At 33.4% G+C, this 15,948-nt stretch overlaps 2 protein-coding genes across 2 annotated transcripts; both read left to right on the forward strand.

Moving 5' to 3' along the window:
• Positions 1-2,891: 2,891 nt before the first annotated feature.
• On the forward strand, positions 2,892-10,468 carry LOC134241628 (mechanosensory protein 2-like). The gene is made up of 8 exons (XM_062723658.1): positions 2,892-3,023; positions 5,222-5,328; positions 6,986-7,055; positions 7,977-8,059; positions 8,482-8,685; positions 8,797-8,852; positions 8,969-9,047; positions 10,035-10,468. Exons 1-8 carry the CDS (start codon positions 3,011-3,013, stop codon positions 10,221-10,223), a joined length of 801 nt encoding a protein of 266 aa, XP_062579642.1. The 5' UTR covers positions 2,892-3,010; the 3' UTR covers positions 10,224-10,468.
• A 499-nt stretch (positions 10,469-10,967) lies between these two features.
• LOC134241627 (mechanosensory protein 2-like) lies at positions 10,968-15,761 on the forward strand. Its single transcript, XM_062723657.1, has 8 exons — positions 10,968-11,127; positions 12,137-12,273; positions 12,824-12,896; positions 13,462-13,544; positions 14,484-14,687; positions 14,816-14,871; positions 15,030-15,108; positions 15,243-15,761. The coding sequence occupies exons 1-8, from the start codon at positions 11,118-11,120 to the stop codon at positions 15,429-15,431; spliced, it is 831 nt and encodes a 276-aa protein (XP_062579641.1). The 5' UTR covers positions 10,968-11,117; the 3' UTR covers positions 15,432-15,761.
• Positions 15,762-15,948: the final 187 nt, after the last annotated feature.

Raw genomic sequence — 15,948 nt, forward strand, 5'->3', positions numbered from 1 at the left:
GTAAATCTAATATGTGAAATCTTACCAACATTTTGTTCAAATCATTATCCCAGGTGAAGTCACAATAGGCAATAAGAGTTTCCATTAAGAATACATAGCAGTTTCTTTTTTTTTAATTAATCATTGTATATTTAATTTTGTAGGAATACATAACAAAATACTTTCTTTTTTCTCTCTGGAACAGCAAGTCATGGTCAGATTTATACGAAAGCAACATCAGATGTGTATTTTCAAGTTAGTTCAAACCATAGCCCTTAGGGTAGGGTGGGACCACATCAATCTAATTAAAATTAGATGTTAGATCCGCTCGGATACTCGCTAGCGATTAGATTGAGACCACATACAATGGGCAATCAAAAGTTTTGCATTCAAATATATCAACTCTTTTTGAGAATAGAAAGGTCATGATAAGTCACCCCCCGCTTTTTTTTAGCCCCCACCCCACTTACATACACACGTGTTCACTTTTTAGGACAATATAGTAGTGTATTGAAAATGTTGACACTGAAAGAAATTGGAATCTAACCCTACCAAAAAGACGACATAAACTAGTATACTATATTGTATAATATATACCAACACTTTAGATGATTTAATAATTCTGAACTGCGACAAACTTTTAAACTGATGCATACTGAAATATACTAGGTACTGCGTTTCAATAGTCAATACATCCTTAATATTTAACTATGACCTAAATAATGCCGTGTTCTTTACGCAATAAAAGCCCAGATAAGGATATTGTGGGTCGTTTCACATCGCAACATTGAGCATAGACAAATTGCAAAATCTTTGCTTTACGAAATGTTTGTCTGAAAGACCACTAAAAAGAAATTGCTAAAGTAGCTTACGCAAATATTTATTGATTTCTATTATACTTTTTAAAATGCATTTTAAATTACTGTTCATATGATAGCCCAAGAATAATAACATACATGTATAATCATTCGATCGAATTTCAATTTAACATCATTATAAAATTTAATAAGTCGAAAAGCAAAATTTATAATTTCATTTCTGGTGATATGTAGCTGATTGGTCAAAGCGATGTTCAATGCATTGAAAAAATATATATAATTAATCTACAGTTTCCGTTTATGGATTTTTGGGATATATATAAATACTTTTAATGACTTTAGTTAGGAAATTGTCATTTGACAACGAGACAGTCGAGACGCTGTTGGCATAGCAGTCTCCACAGTCCGAGTATTTTTAACAACGTATATATTTAAAAAAAAAAAACAAAAACAAGCTTCTATTACTTATACGATAATCACTATACTGGATTACACAATTGCATTTTGCATTTTGGTGCATTTTGAAATAACCAAATTAAGACAAGATCATATAAATTGTCCTTGTAATACATTTACAGGGTTATAGATTTCCCAAATGAGATATTTTTAATCTATTCATTGTATTATTTCAAATTTAAATGTTATCTAGATCATTTCATTTTCCGTTTTTATGAAACAATGGCATATGTCTTGGATCAAATCCAGAACTGTGAGACGAGAAACTTTTCCATAATTTATTCAAGTTCATTGATCCTTTCAAAGTTTTCTCAGACCCTCACTAAATACATGCAGAGAGCATACGACACGGATCATCTATTGAAAATTCTCAAATATCCACGGAAGTTTTACGGACATGAATGGGGATGATTTAGACAAGATCCTTTATCCATGCATGTTGTACAAGACTTCCACTGTCAGATTTTCATGACATACATCCTATTTTATGAATAGTACTATTTGTACAGCCCGTGTTTGCGGAGGATGCCAGTCGAGAATGGGGCTCTATGGATCTTGTTATGCCCCTGAATCGAAAGATCCCGGGGGTTTATTGTTTTTGTCCTGTCTGTCTGTCTGTTTGTCTGTTAGTCTCTTTGTCTATCTGTTGTCAATTTAACCTAGCCCATAACTATTGAGTGGGTGGGGCTATGGCTTTCATATTTCACATGTGTATTTCTTGTGACAAGATCTTTCTTTGGGTACAACCAAATTTGACCTCTTGACTTTTACTTGGAGTTGACCTACTTTTACCACAAAAAAAAACCCACTTTAACCTTGGTCTTAACTTCTGAAGAATTAGGGCTTTCATATTTCACAGGGGTATTCCTTTTAACAAGACATCCCTTAAGGTACCAACACTTTTGACATTGACATTTGGAGTTTGACATGCATTCAAGAGAATTTAGCCCTCGCCATAAGCTGCCATACGGGGGCATCAGTGATTCACAAACACATATTGTTTTTAAAATAAAAAGATAAAAGCGCTTTTCCCCATAGATTTTAAAGCAATTTTGTTAATTAATAACTACTGCTTAGTCAATGAAAATTTTGAAACTTTCTCGCGGATAATCCTTTTCTAATATAAAATATATTAATTTTAACTCATTATCAGAGTAATGTATATACTTTATGGACATTTACGGGTAAAGAATTTGGTCTTAATAGGTATGAAAATATTAATTAAATTATAATAAGGAATGAATTTTAATAGCTACCTAAGTTATACTGATAATAACGGCCTACGTGCAGTAAATTCATTCCTAGGCTAAAAATAGAAATATTTATTATATAAAGGAATGAAACATAGCGAACAGTATTCAAGATAAAAAGTCCATTAAACAATACAAAATAGGAGCAGAGCCAACACAGACCTCCAAAGCATCAGAGATGGATCAGTTGCTATGGAGGAGTGAGCATCCCCTGCCGAAAGAAATTCTAAGTTGGGCATCCAATTTTTGTTTGAATCATCTGATTACTAATAAATTAATTACTTAAATCGTCACACTACAACTCTTGCGCAATATTGATTTAAAAAAACTTATTTCGCAACATAGACTTACGGGCCAAATAATTGCGCCATTAGGCTTCCATAATATCACATGCTTCGGCAACCGAATGGTCACGTGATAAAAATACCCGGATACTTCTGTGTATTGCAAAGATAGATCAATACTTGTATATAGGAAATATTAAACGCAGCAAACAAGGGCATAATAATGGGACAGGGAGGTAAGATTTTACTGATTACTTTGTTTCAGATATGAAAGGAGCAAATTTAATTAAAACGTTTACACATTGAAACAGGTTCTTGATTGATACAGGAATAACATGGTTACCTGGGCTCTTAATCTTATTTATAACCTCAATACAACGGTGAACCTGTTTTGTAATAGACTGTCATCAATTTCAAATATTTTCAATCAGTGTAATATAGAAGTTAAATATTTCTTGATTTAATTGTAAAGTGAAATACAGTGGATTCTTGGACATTTGATGTAATTTAAGGGGGGGTGAGGTGTCAAAAGTGTGTCACGACAGATGCAGTTATAAACAGATTAGATTTAGTGGTTTTAGTGTTTCACTTGTGTTTTGTTTATTGACACAATCATTGATTTTATTTTTGTTTCCATCCAAACAAAATAAGTTTGATATTTGAAAAATCACATACCACCTCATTTTGTAAATGTCAGAATGATGCATCTTTAGTCTATATAAAGATTAAATGAACGTTTGCCAAGGGTTGTTGGGTGGAACCTCTATGGACAAAATGCATGTTCTTCTGAATTAAAAACCCATACAATCATTGAGTGGCATAAACTCGTATACAGTAGTACTAAGTTTAATTGTTGTATTATTATTTTGTGTTCTATTAAGAAGTTTGGCTAGAGATTGCTTAGATCACCAGTTATTATCAATTAATATGTATATTTTTGATTACAATTGTAAGTGGATGTCAAGGATATTAGAATTGTATAGCGAGGAATCAGGATACTGGGATAATTATTAACATGTACATCTTCCATCAGTGAAATGTATTATGCATTAAATAGTTGTCAAACCTGTTTTACACAACTTGTGAAAGTAGGTCAGAATTCCCTCATTTTTTATGTGCTAGACACAGGTAAAAATTCTGGAATTCAGAATGTTCCAGAGCTGCTGTACAAGATTTCAAAACATTTCTAGCTCATCTGAACCAAAAGCTAAGTGATCTTTTCTGATCATCGTCCATATATCTGTTTGTCTGTTCATCTCTTAACTTTTCACACTGATGACTTCTCAAAAACTACTGGGCCAATTTTAATCAAAGTTGCTACAATGCATCCTTGGGTGATTGGGATTTAGAGTTTAATATTGAGGGCCAAGTCCCCTTACAAGGGGGGGGATAATCAATAAAAGACAAAAATAGGTCAGGGTCATTAAAAAATCTTTGTCCCAGAACCAGTAGGTCAGAAAAGCTTAAACTTGCACGAAAGCCTCCTTAGGTAGTGTAGATTCTAAATTGTTGCAAATCATTGACCACTAGGGTAGGGTGGGGCCACCTTAGGGAATCAAATTTTTACAATGAAACAGATCAGAAAAAATATTTGTCTCAAGAACCACTTGGCCAGAAAAGTCCAAACAATTATGAAAGCTTCCTGGGGTAGTGTTGATTTTAAATTGTTCAAATCATTACTCCCAGATGTAAAATGGGGTCCCAATAGGTTTTACAAGTAGTAAGTGGTGAAGAACAGCATGGCTAGAATAACTCAGGTGAGTGGTTTGTCCCATGGGTATCTTGTTTTTCTTTTTTGTTTATTATGTTTATAAGCATTTTGAGATTTATTTGTCAACACACACAACTGATGATGTAAAGTCCAGCACAACAACAAAAACCAATATTTTAATTAATGCATATTGATTGAAGTATAATAGTCATCATGGTACAATCCCGATGGTTATGGGGAAGAATTCCCAAGGCAATTGAATACCAATAGCAGTTTTTACCTTTTAAATATAGTATGACTAGTCAAAATTCAATCTTGGGTATAACTAACTAATTTAAGTGAATGGAAGATGTAGTAAAGTTTGTAAATTATTAGAAATCATAAATTTGGAATATTTCCTCACCATCTGTTTTGCAATGCATATTTGTAGAGTTCATTAAACTCATTTTGTTTGATAGTGGTAAGTTGCAGGGAAAGACTTCTTAACAAGTTGAAAATAAAAAAAAATACTGAATACTTTGTATCTGAACTTATTCTCTTACAAACTCTAGAGAAAGCATGTCTTTAAATTTGCTCTTTATCTAAAACAGACTGTCTGGAATCTGACAATTATGAACAAGTAATGATTGTTTTGAGAATGAAATGGATTTATTATGCCAGTGATCAAACAGTAATCAATAATCAACACTTGTTATTTATGTGTACGTTGCCTACTATTTACAGAAGTGGAGCGTGATGGGGACATTGGGTGCTGTGGCTACTGTCTGATGTTCCTCTCCTTTGTTCTGGTCGTCATGTTCTTTCCTTTCTCTCTGTGTATAGCCATCAAGGTAGGTACCTATACAGTATATCGATAAGCCAACTAGTACATGACATACCAATATTTACCAAGCCTGCCACACCCTGGTAGGTCTATCATTTATGTATATATTAAAAAAGAAAACTGATATTCTCAGTGTTGTTGTCATGACAATATCTTCACAGTTTATTTTTGTACTCATGACTGAAAAGCTCATGACTTAAAATTACCAATGATTGGAAAGAGTTTTTAGGTTACCTGAGTAACTCAGGTGACCTATTGCTATCAGTTTTCGTCCATCGTCGTCCTTCGTGTGTTAACATTTGAACATTTTCAGCTTCTTCTCTGAAACCACTGAACCCATTTCAACCAAATTTGATATACATCATCTATATGTGAATGGGAACATAAATTTTGAATTTTATGGTCCCCGCCCCCCTGGGGCCTGAGGGGTGGGGTCAAAACCACTAAAATTATTGCAATCTTTAAAAATCTTCTTCTTTACTCCTGGACATCAAGCAGGCAAACTGTTGGCATGAATGTAATGAGCACTGAGTCCTCTACCAAAATTGTGAAATTCATGGCCCCAGGGTTAGAGGTTCTAGTGCTAGGACGGGGCTATATAGATTATATAGTGAAAATGCATTATTTCTTTAAAAATCTTCTTCTCTGCTTCTGGGTATTAAATAAACTAATTAAGTACATAGTTATGATGAGCAAGAGTGCCTCTTCCAAAATTTTGAATTTTATGGCCCCAGGATCAGGGGGTTCTGGTGTTAGGGCAGGGCTCTATTGATAATATAGTGAAAATGCATGTATTCTCTGAAAATCTTCTTCTCTGCTTCTGGGTATTAAATATACAAACTAAGTACATAGTTCTGATGAGCAAGAGTGCCTCTTCCAAAATTGTGAATTTTATGGCCCCATGGTCAGGGGTTCTGGTGTGAGGGGGGATCTCTATTGATTATATAATGAAAATACATTAATTCTTTGAAAATCTTTTCCTTTGTTTCTTTTCTCCTGGGTTTTGAACCTATGATCCAAGTGTATATATTTATAGAAGAAAGGTGCATCTAGCAAAATTGTTATTTTTTAGGGCCCCCAGGGTCGGGGGGGGGGGGGGGTGTTACATAATCTGAAAATAAATTAATGCTTTGAAATCTGCTCTTTGGTATTAGTCAACCATTTTATGATAAAATTTGCAAAATTTTGAAATATGTGGCCCCAGGGTCAGTGGTTTCTTTCAGGTGAGGTGCAAAACTGGTTAGAAAGTGGAAGTGCATTTTCTCTTTGTTACTCTGATCTACCTCTGGGTATTATGTAAATAGAGTAAGCATGCTAAGTTTATAATTATGATAAGCAATGGTTCCTCTTTCAAAATTGTGAATTTCATGGCCTCTGGTTTAAAACACGAACCAAAGTTAATTGTTTGAAAGTTATTACACAATACTCAGGTGACCTATAAGGCCCGTGGGCCTCTTGTTATACATGTCTTAACTTATATTACATAGCTATTTCTAAACAATAGGATTATAATATATACATGTACATATATATTTCAATCAAAAATTAAATGTATATGATGATTTGGCACCTGATATTTTACATAAACAAGGAGTGTGGTGGGGGTGAAGGTACATGCATTTTATTATTTTATGTTTTTAACTGTTGTTGTATCTTTTAAAAAGGTGGTGCAAGAATACGAAAGGGCTGTAATTTTTCGCCTGGGTCGTGTTGTGGGAGGTGCCAAAGGACCTGGTAAGAATTAGTCTATTTATTGATCCAAAGTGTCTGCTTTTTTATGTAAATATGCATTGGAAAGTACATGCTACTGTGTATTTAAAGAGGGGAACAAAAAGTAAACATACATAGGTGTTTGGCAAAAAAGGTATTTGTGATTGCGAAATCTAGTGTCAGCTGATTATATGATTAAAAGTCTCGTCCCTGTAAATGACTGAAAAAGCCACCGTAATTGTATGACATATATTTGAGATGAATAATTGGCATATGAAATAGTTTTCTTTTTTAATATAGTAATTTAAATATTATTTGTGTAAAAGCTTGTACATGATATACAATCTGTCTCTGATTCTACAAATAAATAAAATTTTTAGAAAAAAAGAAGGCTGAGAACTGCAATCTTTTGCATTATACTTAAATTCTTTATTACAGAATGATAATTTCTATAGCAATTATAAAGGCTTGACCTAGTAAAATGGAAATTTTCTTGAAATAGTTATGTCAGAGAGACATTGAGAATTCAAAGCATGATGTACAAATGTTAGAAAAAGTCCACACAGTCATTCAATCTAAAATTGGATTTATAGAGTGTTTACATCTCTCCTAGTAAACTTTGAACTTTAATCAGATTGTTGTTCATGATGTTAGAAACTCCAGTTAGTCTTGCAATAGGTCTATTAATCATTGAGGGTGAGGGACTAGAGGACATGTCATTGAATATCTAAAATACTTATGAGGTACGATAAAAAATGTAAGAATTCAGCTTCAGGTGATTTTCTCCAAGGACATTAGCTTAAATAAACATACAGGTACACATTTTATGCAACTGAATGTTCTTTTTTTGTTCATAAAGATGATATAAAGCTTATAATAATTATAACTGCCTTTTAGGTCTGTTTTTCTTGTGGCCATGTGTTGATCACTATAACTGTCTTTTAGGTCTGTTTTTCTTGTGGCCATGCGTTGATGAAATGCAGAAAGTGGATCTTCGAGTTTTGTCTTATGATGTTCCACCACAAGAAGTACGTGAAAGGAACATTTCCTTGTTTTTATTGTATGCAATTTTCCAAATAATTAAACAATAAAACAGGAAGAAATGTTGTGGAAAACAGAACTAAAATCAAATTTTAAAAAAAAATCATCCACTTTGGATCAAATTATCACAGAAAAATTCTTTCCTGAAATAAGTTAATGCTTAAAGAATTGCAAATTTTTTCATTGTGATATGAAGTGCTGATTTCCTAAGAAAATCGTTTTCATAACTGTTAAATATTAGAATAATGTAATATGGATTTATACTGATATTTTGAAGTACTGACTTTTGAATATCATTTGGTATTTGAAATATTATCTGATAACTTTAAGTTCAAACTTGAATGCCTAATGGCTAAACCTAACAAACATCTTCTGAATGATGGAACAATAAAGTCATAATATTTTTCAGATTTTGACGCGGGATTCTGTGACGGTGGCTGTGGATGCCGTCGTTTATTACCGTATCTTTGACCCGATTATGTCGGTCTGTAATGTCAACGACGCCTTCAGGTCCACCCAGTTACTGGCATCTACCACCCTCAGAAACGTCCTGGGTACCAAGGCTATGTCCGAGGTCTTGTCTGAGCGAGAGAGCATTTCACACGAGATGCAGGTATACATACACCACTCTCAAGTTATGATGTAATGGTTAAAGTAGTCTTTACATTGTGGTAACACAAGCAGTATTATACCAATGTTTGTAAAAATATTGATAATTTTGCAGCAAATTTTGGATACCTCTACTGACCCATGGGGAATGAAAGTGGAAAGAGTAGAAATGTAAGTTTAGCTTATATTCTCCAGGAAGGTAGTTGAAGTAATGAAAATTTCTGTGATATAGACAATTTCTTGTGATGTTTACAGTATATATTAAAAGTGTATTTTTCTGTTTACAGTAAGGACGTCCGTCTCCCGATTCAGTTACAGAGAGCTATGGCTGCTGAGGCAGAAGCAGCTAGAGAGGCCAGGGCTAAGGTATCCAAAAAATAAATCTGTTTTAGGATACAGTCGCACCTGCTGTTACGGCCACCCTGAATCAGCGGCCACTCCCCATGAGCGGCCAGTTTCAATCCCGCCCATTCATTTTTTCACTATATTTTAACTCATTTAAGCGGCCACCTGTCTAACGCGGCCAGTGGCCAGTGTTTTTAGGTCCCGTTCGCTCAACATGCCTGGAAGCGGCCATTTTGTCTGTTTTGTCACATGACTTCCGTCTGACACGTGACTTCGTATCCTCATACGAAGCCAAACATGAACAGCTGATAATGGGTTAATGACCAATAATTACAGGTGTAATTTGAATTCTGTCAGAATTTAATAATTTAATTAATATGATTAAATGATTTATTGTTAAAAGATGTTTATTGGTGTTTTTTAATATACAAAGTAAGTTGTTGAATATTTTTATGATATAAACTCAATAGACTACATTATAAAAAAAATAATTACAATTTCGTCTGAGGTTATATAGTCAAGCGGTCAGTATCACGTTTTAACCTTTTATGTTATATTAATAAATATATATCTTAAAAAACTAAAAAAAAAAACTTTACACAGCATCAGGGAAATGCCAAGTTGTTAGAACATTTTATGATTTCCTGTGATGTTAATTCTATGGCTGTAAAATTAAATTACCAACACACACACAAAAACAATAACAGATTTCTTTCAGAAATTCATGTAAAATGAAATGTAAAAGGGATTTAATTTGACTTCAAATTTCCTAAGTTTATAAATATGTTGAAATTGGATTTGGATACGTGTGAAAATAAACACACAGCCATGGTCACAATTTTTATTCATTGGTTTGAAACCTATAAGTGGCCACCTGTCTTATGTGGCCAATTTGTCATTCTCCCACGAGTGGCCTCTTAAAACAGGTTTGACTGTATATACAGTTGAATAAATCTCAAGTATATTTACTAAAGAACGACTCATTAAAAATTGTAATTTTTCCAATAGGTGGTTGCAGCTGAGGGAGAACAGAAGGCTTCACGGGCTCTGAAGGAAGCTGCTGATGTCATCACGGAATCCCCCGCCGCCCTCCAACTCCGATATCTACAGACCCTCAACTCCATTTCTGCTGAAAAGAACTCGACCATCATTTTCCCACTGCCTATCAACATGTTGTCAGCTTTCAGCAAGAAATAAATTAATTTGGAGACAAAAATCTGAGATCAAATTTTGTATGGAAATCCGATATTTTGTGTACATGTATTTAATGTGACCTTAATTTACTCTTGTGATATATTGTACATGTACATTTTGTACCTTGTGCTGTCAACTTTTATAACATTCACCTGGCTTTATAAACATGGAATTCAAAAATGCTATCGGTGTAGAAACGAGATGTTTGATTGTTGAATATTCACAATCGGTTTTATAAATGACTTTTACTGACCAGTTGGTTCATTACCTATCCTGTAGTATGTTTGAAAATATGTTTTTGTACTTCAGTGATATTATATTTAAATATTCACATTTCAAAAATGTGCATCATTTAGACTTTCATACTGTAGTTTTAATGTTATTATACTTTATTTAAAGTTAAAAATATGTTTCATTTAGACTTTCATGGTTTTAATGTTATTGTACTTTATAATAAAGGTATTTAAACGTATTTAAATATGTTGCAGTTGATTTTCATTTTTTATAACTGGTACAGATAACAACTTGTTTATAGTATAATCGATCACCCAGTGTCTTATTTTCATTTTGGACCTGTCTGTCAGTGTCTCTAATACACAATGTCCTTGTTTAATTGTTAATAATACGTGTATCTACATGCAATATGATTTTTGCTATCTTTATAGCAGGAAAACAAAATATGTGGAAATTCTGTTTTAGTGATACATATATTGTCAGCGTCACATGGTGTATATCACAATACCACAGTTGGATTTCGAGATGACCGATAATGCGGGCCATAATCTAAACGTCATAAATCTATAAATAGATGCAGAAATTTCAAAATATTCGTGAGGATAGCCTACATACCTATATAGGGGTGGTTGATTTCAAAATACGGGTGCAAAAGGTTTAAACATGGCGTCAGGTAAGTGTATTGTTAGAAGGATTAATATATATACAAGTTTTTGAAATGCCAATGATCTTTGCATACTTTGAGAGCGTGGGGCAATTCTGCATGGAATAATTTCTTTGTTGAGACCGTGACGTAGTAAACCTTGATCTATTTAATCTGCTCTCCGAAAGTCGGGGCTTCAGACTGAAATGATATTTAATTAAAAGCAAAAACTATGGGAGCATATATTATTTTCTTAAGATGAAGTAAATTTTCTCTTAACAGTGTTTAAGGAAATGTATAAATAAACACCATCTTGAATTGTTCATCAAATGTCAACAATCGACAATGTTAAAATGTGGGTGCACTTATCATATGATCATTGGAGAAGAAAAAATGCGTTGTATTTTTTATAATGCGATGTAGGCATATGTTTAAACGAAAAAAAAATTGTTCACGGTTGTACATTAACAGGGCTGTGTATCTGGATATGAATCTATCTCGTACTTGATTTCAACAAAACCTCACGAGACTGAAGCTTTCTTAATATGTGCTGAACGAAAATAATCCACATACATACACTCATCGTCGGAAACCCACGGGATCTCGTCTATACTTATCACTTTAATATATTTCTGGTGATTAAAAAGCTTAAAGATTGTCAGTGTAAATGTGAAGGGCTTCATTCCTTTCAAAAGGGAAACTTAAATAAGAAAGGAAGATGGAGATACTCAGGGAGATTGCATACGTAAAATGTATGTGGTCTGGGAGAGTGGAGCCATCACAATTTTGATCACTAATTATCATGAAAATCATATTATATTCATAATATTTAAACAGCATGAATTGTGGATGATTATGTAAATACTTGATAGTGTGATCCCCTATTAGCACATATGGGGTCGTATTTAGATAAGACAATTTTATCTGAGAAACTCATTGGCGAATCAAAAGCAAAGTTATATTAAGAGTGTGAACCCCCACCCCTAAACTAGCAATGATTATTAAGAGTAAAGCGCACTGTATTTGTATTTTCTTTCAGAGATTTCGGAGATAAAGAGGAGCAGTAACTCGGTCGAACGTGATGGAGACCTAGGGACCTGTGGCTATATCCTCTGGGGTCTGTCAGCGTTCATACTGGTCATCACTTTCCCATTCTCCCTCTGTTATGCCATTAGGGTCAGTGTCAGCAACTAATTCTAACCATATATTACCCATTTCTTTTATTTGTTAAAAATCGTTTGCGTTTTGTAGCGAATGTTTTGCGCAAATAAGATTTAGAAAATAATTCTATTGATCTGAAGATATACAGAAACAAAGGGGAAAATAACTTCTTTCAAAAGAAGCAAATGAAAATGCTATTAGTATTTATTTTATTTAGTTTAACTATAAAAACCTTTTCATTTTCTCAAATTATATATTTATGTACGTGCCATTTCAAGTATCATTATCTATTATCGATAAACCACTTAGAGCTTAAAAAAAAATGATTGGCTGTGATAAACATCTAATTCAATTTTTTAAAGCAAAAATCAGACAAACAAATGTTAAATTTAAAAGACTTAACATCGTAAATACAATTGCGTTTTAATTTTTAAAAAGAATTCAATTGGACAGGAGGTCCTGAAGTCCTCTGTTCTGAACAATACAGGCATAAAAAACAGGAAAGTAATGTATATTATTTTGAGAGATACTTAACTGACATTATTCCCTGTTCTTTATTGTTTAGGTGGTACAGGAATATGAGAGGGCTATCCTGTTTCGTTTAGGGAGAGTTGTTCCGGGGGGACCCAAAGGGCCAGGTAAACCTATAAAAAGCACGGAAGTAAATCTACATTATGTAATGATTTGTGTGAACAATAAAAGTCTTATCAGGGTATGTCCTGTTATGCTTATAAATATTGTAAAGATTCATAATTATGTGCGGTCACTTGCTTGCTATAAACTATAATTTCCATAAAAAATCAGGAAGATAAATTATACGTAAATAAATAAAGTTTAGTCATGCATTAAAAAAATCGCTCAATTATATCAAACGATAGAGAAAAATGCATAAATTTATTTGAGAAAAGACAAAAAGCGAAGAATTTAAACATTTTTAAAACACTGTATTTTAGGAATTTGATAATGGTATCATTTACAACCAAAAATAATTCTACAGTGTATATACATTATACAAGTGTATACCAATCCACGTATCCAGTTCTTGTAGCAAGTGTCCGTAAAATTTCCCCCATTTGACCCAGAATTTAGTAACTGGTCTCTTTAAATATTTTTATGACAAGAGATTGCCCAAAAGGACTTTTTAAAATATAATAAGTATGAAGATAAATGACATTAACAATTAACACACTCCTTTTTTTGTAGGATTGTTTTTTATTTGGCCATTTATTGATACCATGCAGAAAGTTGATTTGAGAACAGTTTCATTTGATGTTCCACCGCAAGAGGTGAGGGTATTCTTTATTCCAACCATTAAGGAACCGTTTCTACGACAAAATGGTCAATTCAAGGCTTCATTATATATTTCAAAGTATAAAAGACCTTTCGTAACAAGTTTGCATTGAATAAAGATCTTGCAATATAAAAGAAGCATCTTCCAAGATATTTTATCTATAGATACATTCATTCAGAAAGGAGATACCAAATCTTTGTAACACTCTAGTGGTCAAATATGAAGAATTAGCTCCTCTTGCTAGTTTTATATCGGCAAACATAGTTTTTTATTATTTATAGAAATTTCAAAGTCTTGCAAAAGCTATAAATTTAGTAGAAAAAAGGCATGTTCTACTCGTCATATGACCTTTATTGGCATCCTTGACAGTTAAACGTTGTGCTTGTAAGGTTGAAAAAATTGGTGCACAACATTCCCGAATCGATGTTTTCCACAATGATCGTTCCTTGAAGCACTCATGTAAACTACCAATTGAATGGGTACTAAAGAAATTTAACACCAAAGTACAATCCTTATACTTTATTAATGCACTTATAATATGCAATAATCGCTGATTGGTTTTGACCTATTGAGAACGAATAGCATTACAAAAATAGTGGAACAATTATTAATTTCACAATGCTCACGATTTCCACTCACAAATGTGGGTTTCTGCCAAATGTCCCCTTGTGCTTCTCATGTTTAAATAAAAAATGAAAAGCTTATTTGCTGAATCAATACTGTCAACATGAAGGACTTTCCCTCTTTTCATGATCTGATTGAGCTTGAATCGTTCTGGATCAACTTGCAGTGATCAAACACCACAGACACTGCAGTCTTGTTGCTTGTAAACTTTTTTCTAAAATGCATTCTTCAGTTTTTCTGTAAATATAATTTTGCCATCGACATAAAATATATACATAGTTGTTGTATTTTATTTCTTTAATTTAAAAAGATTCTGACCAAGGACTCGGTGACGGTTGCCGTGGATGCTGTCGTGTATTTCCGGATTTTCGATCCTGAAATGTCCGTCTGTAACGTCCACGATGCTCAAAGATCCACCCAGCTGTTGGCAGCCACCACCCTGAGGAACGTCCTGGGAACCAAGGCTATGACAGAGTTATTGTCTGAGAGAGAAAGTATTTCACACGAGATGCAGGTAAACGAGACAATCAGAAAGTTATAGACACACAATAGATACTAGTATAGCTGAACCGACTGAAGTTTCTGCGGAAAATGACGTTGTTTTGCATATTGACAACACACACTTCTATTTTCTCTTTTTAGCATATTTTGGATGAATCTACGGATCCTTGGGGGATGAAGGTGGAAAGAGTCGAAGTGTATGTATATTGATATATCTGATTGATAAAAAGTGTAGACTATCATTTGTTCCTTAAGAATTTATTGCAACGGTTGTGGTTATATCCACTTTGAAAAAAAAAAGTTTTAATACCAGAAATTTAAAATATTTGTCTCATGTTTTTTCATGATATAACAGGAAAGACGTGAGGTTACCCGTCCAGCTACAGAGAGCTATGGCGGCAGAGGCAGAAGCTATGAGAGAGGCCAGAGCTAAGGTAAGGCTACAAGATGAATTGCCAAAAAAAAGGGAAAATCTTTTTTGCCTTTGTTTATAGTTTGGTTTTAATATTCATTCAGTTACTGACAAGAAATAAACAAAGATACTAAAATCATTTGATTTGGTCCGTAGGTTGTTGCAGCCGAAGGAGAGCAGAAGGCGTCACGTGCCCTGAAGGAAGCTGCTGACGTCATCACAGAGTCGCCTGCTGCCTTACAACTACGGTACCTCCAAACTCTCCAGACGGTCTCAGCAGAGAAAAACTCCACCATTCTATTTCCATTACCCATAGATATGATTTCATCATTTATGAAAAAATGAACATGCTCAATACTGACTTGAGATCTCCCAGTTAGCAACTAAATCAAATTAATCGTGCAATATTTCATGTAACCAGAAATACTCATTTTTTACCTCATTTTAAAAATATCTAATATTATTATATATTAATCAGACAAAATTATTATGTTATATTTGTAAAGTTTTAAATGCATGTATAGGAAAATAATACTCATAATTAAGGTGATATAATAACAGTAATGTTTTCAAAAGAAAATGTTTATTTATGTATTCATTGTTGTCATTGCTCATGAATGTCATTGCTCATGAAAACATCAACATTAGATAACAATAAACTTGTAATGTCCAAAATTTACAACTACCATTGTCGAATAACTACTATTACATTGTTATTATCTGTGTACCAAGGTGCCAAGGTGCGCTACTTTACTTTTACTGAATAGGTTCGAGGCAACATGCATTTAGTTGAACCGTAGAACCAAACCATTTGGTTGAGTTGTTCAGCAAAGTTCAAATACTGTGAAATCAATTATTTTCG

The sequence above is a fragment of the Saccostrea cucullata genome, unplaced genomic scaffold (genome assembly GCF_032062105.1).
Source record: "Saccostrea cucullata isolate Sc308-1 unplaced genomic scaffold, CSIRO_AGI_Scuc_v1 ctg267, whole genome shotgun sequence".
In the NCBI taxonomy this organism is placed as follows: Eukaryota; Metazoa; Mollusca; class Bivalvia; order Ostreida; family Ostreidae; genus Saccostrea; species Saccostrea cuccullata.

Coding starts and splice junctions, on each gene's coding strand:
- LOC134241628 (XM_062723658.1), top strand. Junction 7,056..7,976: donor GGGAGGTGCCAAAGGACCTG/GTAAGAATTAGT, acceptor ACTGTCTTTTAG/GTCTGTTTTTCTTGTGGCCA. Junction 8,060..8,481: donor ATGATGTTCCACCACAAGAA/GTACGTGAAAGG, acceptor AATATTTTTCAG/ATTTTGACGCGGGATTCTGT.
- LOC134241627 (XM_062723657.1), top strand. Junction 13,545..14,483: donor TTGATGTTCCACCGCAAGAG/GTGAGGGTATTC, acceptor TAATTTAAAAAG/ATTCTGACCAAGGACTCGGT. Junction 14,872..15,029: donor AAGGTGGAAAGAGTCGAAGT/GTATGTATATTG, acceptor ATGATATAACAG/GAAAGACGTGAGGTTACCCG.